This window comes from Aphis gossypii, chromosome 1, assembly GCF_020184175.1.
Source record: "Aphis gossypii isolate Hap1 chromosome 1, ASM2018417v2, whole genome shotgun sequence".
NCBI classification, from domain to species: domain Eukaryota; kingdom Metazoa; phylum Arthropoda; class Insecta; order Hemiptera; family Aphididae; genus Aphis; species Aphis gossypii.
The window spans coordinates 180,904-189,204 of NC_065530.1; the positions used below are offsets into that span (position 1 = coordinate 180,904).

The 8,301-nt window shown below is 25.9% G+C and overlaps 1 protein-coding gene across 1 annotated transcript; it reads left to right on the top strand.

Moving 5' to 3' along the window:
* The first annotated feature begins 49 nt into the window (after positions 1-49).
* LOC114120783 (signal transducing adapter molecule 1) lies at positions 50-5,991 on the top strand. The gene is made up of 2 exons (XM_027982814.2): positions 50-336; positions 4,215-5,991. Exon 2 carries the CDS (start codon positions 4,232-4,234, stop codon positions 5,672-5,674), a length of 1,443 nt encoding a protein of 480 aa, XP_027838615.1. The 5' UTR covers positions 50-336; positions 4,215-4,231; the 3' UTR covers positions 5,675-5,991.
* Positions 5,992-8,301: the final 2,310 nt, after the last annotated feature.

Here is an 8,301-nt window from a genome sequence, read left to right on the forward strand (position 1 = left end):
AATCACTGTAATCAGATGATTGTTGTTATCATCGTTGTGTCGATTAAATGTAATGCATAATAATACCTGGCCTCGCCTTTGTCAATGTATTTCTTAGTTATTAATGTTCTTATTGACTGATGTTAATAGTATAATACTTAATGATTAAACAGTAAATACGTAATAATTTCAAAATTTTGCTTAGCAGTCAAACATTATACTGTTACTTGAACGAATAGAAACAAAAAAAAAAAAAAAAAACACCTACAAATTACTAATTAGTTTTCAAGTAACTATCAACTAAGAATAAGCCACGGGGACTTGGCTAATTGGGGTTTATTCAGTGATTTCAATTATGTAAGTAAAACTTTATGATAGACTTTATCATTTTGATCACTTAGAACAGAGTATACCTATTCGCAGTTTTCCAGCATTTTGTCAACAATTAACAAGTACCTACTTGTCTTGCTAAATTCATAAATCGCTATTTTTCATAGTTAATTTTGAATCATCATTGTGTTTTTATTTTAAACTTTCCATATATTTTCAATAATTTAACCCAGTAGTTCTTAACTTTTTTTGGTTCAGCATCTCTTCTCCTATATAACTAATGATTTAAGTCCCCCCTTTCCAATAAAAATTCTCATCCCTTTAATTTTTATGGACCAATACCTATTTTAAATTAAAATAAATACTCTTAATACTTAGTAAATAAATGTTTAATTTGCCTGTAATAATTAATGTCTAATTTAAACTTTTCTATTCAAAAAAGAATAATTCATATCATACCTTTTCAATTTTTCCATTATTCCGTTTTTGAGAGCTCACTGCCCCTCCAATGTCCCCTTTAAACCTACCATCCCCTACCAAATCAAACTGCCCCACATTAAGAAACAGTGATTTAACCTAATCATGATAATTGTTTTATGTAAGATATATCAAGTGTTATAGTATTATCTGCATTTTTTCTACTAGATTTTATAGTTATAAATGTGTGTTTCACAATATGGAGTGATTTCCTGTTTATATGTATTGCTCAATTTTCAGCTTTAATACTTACAGTCAACATACTGATTTTAACTCAATATCAGTTATAATACAAAATATGTTATTAATGTTATTATAATTATATGTACCTATTTATAATATTTAGGAAGCTTTAATATATCTATGCTAATATGTATTATATATTTATTTAAATTGATTTACTGGCAATTATTAATAATACTTGTTAATTTTATTAGTAATAACTTGTTTTAATACCTCGGTTTACTTTTATGTTATTGATAATCTAACTTTAAATATAAAATTAATTTTATTCTTATTGTTCACTACCTATAGGAATTGAAAATGAAAGATTAATTAAATACAATAAACTAATTAGTTACTAGATCATAATTAGACTTATAGGTATTCAATATGAAACAACTATTTACAAAACATTTATTTTCATTAATTTTAACAAATTAACATTTCTTTTTGAGCATGATTGTGAGTGGCCCATGAATACTTAGTTAACTATATTATTATTATTATTTTATTATGTTTACATTGGTTTTATTATAGGGTTTTATGGTTTTATTCAAAACGTTATCATTAATCATAATTTTAACGTAAACAATTTAATAACATTATTCGAAATAACATTTAAACTTTTTTTTTATGTTGAACCTAAATTTTTTTTATTTATAAGAAAACTTTATAACCTTATATTTTGTTATATTGAGAATCAGTGGCGTATTTTCAACATTTTTCTGGGGGGGGGGGGGGTCCACAGTTTGTACATAATTAAATAATTTACCTATATAAACTATGAGAACTATATTACCTATTGCCTTTATGGCTTTATCACTCATTATATTTAACTGTAACTTGGAAACCGTCGTCAGAATACACAGAATACCAATTTCTATACTTATTACTTTACTATACTGCAAGGATATGTATCGGTTTTTTCTCTGGGGGGGGAGGGGGTCCAGTATTCTTGGACCACTCCCGTAAATACGCCACAGTTGAGAATTTCAAATGTATTAGCTTAACAAACTATTATTATACTTTGTATACCTACCTAGAGGAGCTATAGGAAGTACTCATTTAGAGAGATTCAAATTGTAAATAATTGGTATAAATATAAAATCTAGTTTAAGTAATATAATATTACTTTTTAGCTTTCTGAAGTTGTCTACACTTAAACTAACTTACCAGTTAACTACTTGTTTAAAAACTCAAGGTTAATTGGAATTAATTTTATAACCTGACCAACAAATTCTATAGGTTTTATAGTTCTTATATTACGTTGATTAATTATAATACCATAAATGAAAATAAAATTAAAAAAAAAAAATTATAATTTATAACAAAATTAAAATCTTTAAAAAACATAATAATGTTAAACGGAAAAAAATCGAAAAACATTTGAAAAAACAATAACGTTAAACATTAAAATGTTATAACTAACCCGTGCAGTTGCATCTTTTTATGGTGTATTCTAAATTCTTTAGAAACAAGCAACAAAATCAAATCATTAGATGTAGATTAATATAAAGAAAGTTTTATCTTGCACAAAATTTCACGTTTCGGGTTTTTCTTAAAAAAAAATTACTAATTGGTACTTTTCACTAATATTTTTGTTCCATAATTTATATTATAACATCTAACTACCAGTGGCGGTTCTGATCTAACTTTAAGGGGGGGCAGTTGTAAAAGTGTTAACCTCTCACCCATCAATAAAAATTACTAAAATTACTATCTAGGTATTAGATACAGGTTACATTAATACATAATATAAAAAAAATTGCTCAGGGGGGGCGATCGCCCCCCCCCCTCTTAAAACCGCCACTTCTAACTACTTTATCAATATTATATTATGTTATGTTGTTGTATTAGATTTTTATGTCTAATAACCTATTATATATAATCAATGATGGGAAATAACACGTTCATATTGTGTGAACTTCACATGAACGAATTCAATTTTCAAGAAATGAATTTGAATGTGAACTAAGTTCTTATTTTATTATGATCTTAAAAGTTTTGGATTTTCTCATTGATAATAAAATTTTCATGGAACATTGTTAAATACTTTAACATATTTATATTTATAAAATAAATAATTTAATAATAATAATATAATATATTTTCTATTATTAGCAATTTTTTTTAACACATTTTATTTAGTAACCTTTTTATTCTTGATAATAATATGAACTAGTTTTTAGTTTATGTATAATATAATATAACTAGTTCAACTATGAACTTGAACTTGTACCAGACTTTGAACTAGTTCATATTTAATGTTTTGAACTTGAACAAATTCTTTTTTATAAAGAACTTTCCCATCACTGTATATATTTTGATACAATACAACATAATTACGATAATGACAATACTACTACAATTGTCGAGTACACATACAATACTACAGTCTATCTAGCAGTCGTAGTCAACTCATGTTTTATACAATAATTTTATAGTTGATACTTGATATTATATACATGTATACAGATACATAATTTTATAAAAAAAAAACTTTAGTAATTTGGTATTAGGTTTAAAAGTTCTTAGAGTAGAATGAGTAGTTATTATTATTGATTTTAAATCTTGTATTTAATAAATATTGGTGTTTTTATTTTAGGTTTTAATAAGCAAAGTTAAGTTCAATAGGTAATTAGTATTATCATTGATAACCTAACCTAATGGTATTATATAGTATCTCGATAAAAATTAATATTTTTTTTATGATTTTTTAAAGCTATTACCTATTTCAAACACGGTAAAACTAATTTTCTTTATTATACATGAATAACTATATTATAACTCATTACTGTAGAAATTGAATAACGTATTAAACAATGTTTCATATATCTATTTTACTAATGTTTTAAATTTTTTTCACTAAAATAGGGTTTTTTAATCATCTTAATAGTTTGTTCTAAATCAGTGGTCCTCACTAGGATTTTAAAAAGGGCCAAATGTAATTTTTAAAAATTATTTGTGGGCCGCATATATTTGTAATGATAAGAATTAAAAATATAAAAATTATGTATATTATATATATATTGTTAGGAAAGGGTATTGTACTATTGTAGTGCGGTTAACAGTGCGGGCCGCACTAAATCTGTTAAAAAGCCGCATAGTGGGGACCGCTGTTCTAAATCCTTCAAATTATTGACTTAAAAAATATCCCAAAAGTGGTATTTATAATACATATTAATTGTTTTATTTATTTATTTTAGTGTGATACCTACTTAACATGGGATCCTTCCTGTTATCATCTTCATTTGATGCTGATGTTGAAAAGGCAACAAGTGGTACTAGTACAACTGAAGATTGGGCTTTAATAATGGAAATATGTGATAAAGTGGGAGCTTCGTCGGTTAATTCCAAAGACTGTTTAAAATCAATAATAAAAAGACTCTATAACCAAGACCCACATGTTGTACTCCAGGCCATTACTCTTTTTGATGCCTGCGTTAATAATTGTGGAAAAAATTTTCTACTTGAAGTGGCTTCCAGACATTTTGAACAGGAATACCGTAAATTATTAGCTAAAAATTTACCCCAAAAAGTGGCAGATAGATTAAAATCACTATTAAAAAAATGGGCAGAAAATGAATTTAAAAATGATCCACAGTTGAATCTTATACCATCTTTGTATACTAAATTGAAACAAGAAGGTGTAGACTTTTCATTGACTCCAGATGTAAATCATTCAAAAAGTGGTAAATCAAAAGATTTAGTATCATTACAAGAAGTTGATGATATAGCTAAAGCTATTGAACTTAGTTTACTAGAAAATGAACGCTCTGCACAGAAAAAACCAACAGGTGAAACAGAACGGAGAGCATATTTAAAAAAAGTTAAAGCTTTGTATGATTTTGAGGCAGCCGAAGACAATGAACTATCGTTTTCTGCTGGAAATATAATCTATGTTCTTGATTCTTCTGATCCTAATTGGTGGAAAGGATTTACTGACAAACATCCTGAAGGTCTTTTTCCTGCAAATTTTGTAACAACAGATTTATCAAGTCCAAAAGACATATCTGAAGAAGTTAATATTAAGAAATCAAAAATTAAACATTCTGCTGAAGATTATAAGTCTGTTGAAATTGATGAAAATAAAATTGACAGTTTACTTCAGCTATTACGTGAAGCAAATCCAGAAGATGATAGTACAGATACTGAAGAAATGTCTATATTAGAAGCACAAGCAAATGCCATGGGACCAATGATAGAAGCTCAACTTGAACAGCTCGATAAAAAACATTCCCAACTTACACAGTTGTGTACAGAACTCTTAGAAGCGGTAAAATTGTATAATATATTCATGAAAGATCCAGTGGCAGGCTATGCTCCCAAACCACAAGCTGAATCTATACAGCCTCCAACTATGTCACCACAGCATATGATGCATCCACAGCACATGCAAATGTATAATGGTATGATGACTAACTATGCATCCTTGCCAGTTGAACATTATATTCCTGGATCACAGTATCCAGTTAATCCCAGTCACATGATGCCCAGACCAAATATTGGAGGTCAAATACATGATCAGCCATCATATCAAATGCCCAATATGCATAACATTCCCAATTATAATCAAGTGTATGGTCCCGGACAAAGTGCACCATCTGAATCGTTACCACAAGTCACAAATTATGTACCTCAACCCCAACCACCTTCACAACAGTAATCCATTAACAGTAATTTATTTTTGTACAAATATATTGAGCCTCGCTTTTGCATTTTACTTTAATAGCATACAAAATATAACAAAAAACATTAAGTACATAAATAAAGTATAATACAATTTATTGCTCATTGTTATAATTTTTTTTTTTATATTTTATATATATATTTATAATACTTAAAAAGAACAATAGTTTACAAATATACATTGTATCTTTTATTTTATGTAGGTAATAAATATTATAAAAACAACAATATATAATTATTATATAATATATATATATATATTATACTATTATACTATTATTTAAAGGTCAACAACACTAGTGTTTTCATTTCATCACACCTATCATTATCTGTACAAGAAAAGTGACAATAATGCATTTTATCAATATCCTTTATCCCTTCATTGAATACATATTTGAAAAAAAAAAAATTTACTATAGACTTTATACAACATTTGAGTGTAAAAGTAATAAATTTTTAATTAAAACATATTATCACATAAAAACTCATAGTATCAAAATGGCTTAAATGTGTACATCAATGATTGTTGATAATTAAATATAAAGATTTCCTAATAATTTCTATTACAGATCATATAGTAACTTATCTTTCAAATGAGTTAGATAAGTTACTTTACAGTGATGATTCACATGATTTGCATGGCTGTATCATAGTTTACTAGAACCTATTAATAAACGGGCGTAGACTGTTTGGGCGAATCAACCCAAAATGTGGTCTGTTTGGGTGAATAGCTAACCTAACGAATATACCAATGTCCATTTGGGTGAAGATTATTCAACTAAAAATACGTTTGGGCGGTATGAAAATGCTTATAATATACACTCAACAATTAATCAAATAAAATCATATAAAATATAAATCATTAATAATAAGTTATATTTAAAAAAAATATTGATATAGATATTTATAATATTGTTATATACTTAGGTGTAGTAATCTACAGTCAAACAATTTTAAATAAAATTACATTTAATATAATTAGTACATTTTTAAGTAATCCATTCACCATTGGCTTTTTATGAAAATGCAATAATATTATTAGTAGGTACCTATCTGTCACTAGGTTTTTACCTCGCATAGGTAAAAATAATTTCACTCGTCCAAACAACCATCGGCCATCGCCCTAATAAACCATCCTGGTGTTTTTCCCTTTTTCCATAAAGCAAAATTTAAAAAACTTGTTTTTCTCTCTTGGTTTCAACTTCACCAATACTAATGCTATTTCCTCTAGTAATATCATTGATTAAATTGATTCTTAATTCAATTTTCCCATTTTTGTTTTATTGGTTTTAAAATGTAAAAAGGTAGACAAGTGGGTTCCGCTCTGCTGTACATTAAGACGTGTTGAGTTAGCCATTGTAACGAATGTATTAGATTTAAATTCAATTAGATACCTACATAATTGTAAACAAAACACGATTGTAAGCAGAGACGGTCTGTCAGTCTATATCACTATGTATATTTCATGTGTTTTTTGATATAGGGATATAGTTATTAAAGTAATTTATTTTACTTTTATTACTTATACGTTTTAATTTTCTATTAATACATAAATTAATTAAAATTTTAATTTGTTTATTATTTTATTAACATTTACAGCAGTAGCCATTATTCCTATCATATCTATGAGTATTATTAAATCTATAGAAGTCAAATCATTTTTCATTATAATACCATTAATACCTATTATATGTTATTTATAAATATTGAATACTAAACATTAATTTTGCGTTATTACCTATAACGTTTATAAATTATAACTTAATTTTTTTGTATATGTCTTGTATAGTTATATAATATAGTTTTAAGTATTCGTGAATGATTTGTTCAATTTATAAGCTAGTACCTAGGTAAAAAAATAATTAACACAATAACAACGTTATTTAACGTTAAAATATGTAATTTCGTTCAAATGACTAGATATAAAAATAATAATGTTTGAATATTTTTTAGATTTTTTAGTTCCAGTTAGGTATAATATGTACTTATGAGAAATATTATAGATATTATATTTTTAAACCTCAATTAGAAAATTATTGGAGATTTTAATACTTTTCTACAGGTTCAAGAAGACTTATGTATAGAAATAAATAGTTATGTAAAATTTTGTATTTCATTTTCAAGAATTTTTATAGGAAATTTTTGATTGACATTTATTTAAAAAAAAAAAAAATGAAACTTGCCCATAAATAGCTCAAAAACAAAAATTTAATATGATAAAATGATAATATATGTACCTATAATAAATATTTGATGGAAATTTCAAATATATATAGATTATAGGTATAATATGATAAATTAAGTGTTGGAGGTTAGGTTAGGTAAATAATTATTTTAAGGTGATAAAAAATGTATTTGACTTTCAGGAATAAATTCCTTATTTTGTAAATATATTGTGAAGCTTGTACCTAAAGGACCTTGTATTAATTTTTTTTTAATCTCAGGTAGGTAGGTTAGTTAACAGGTTAGATTATTAAAAGGAAATTTTATATGAATTTTAATTGTAAAATAAATTATTATAAATTTTATAATTGAGTAATGAACAACTTTTATTAAGAACTTTGTAGTTAACTTAAGTTTCAAGTATTTTAAACCATTCATAAA

Bases quoted from the DNA above. Each gene is read 5' to 3' on its own strand.
- LOC114120783 (XM_027982814.2), top strand. From the start codon at position 4,232: ATGGGATCCTTCCTGTTATCATCTTCATTTGATGCTGATGTTGAAAAG.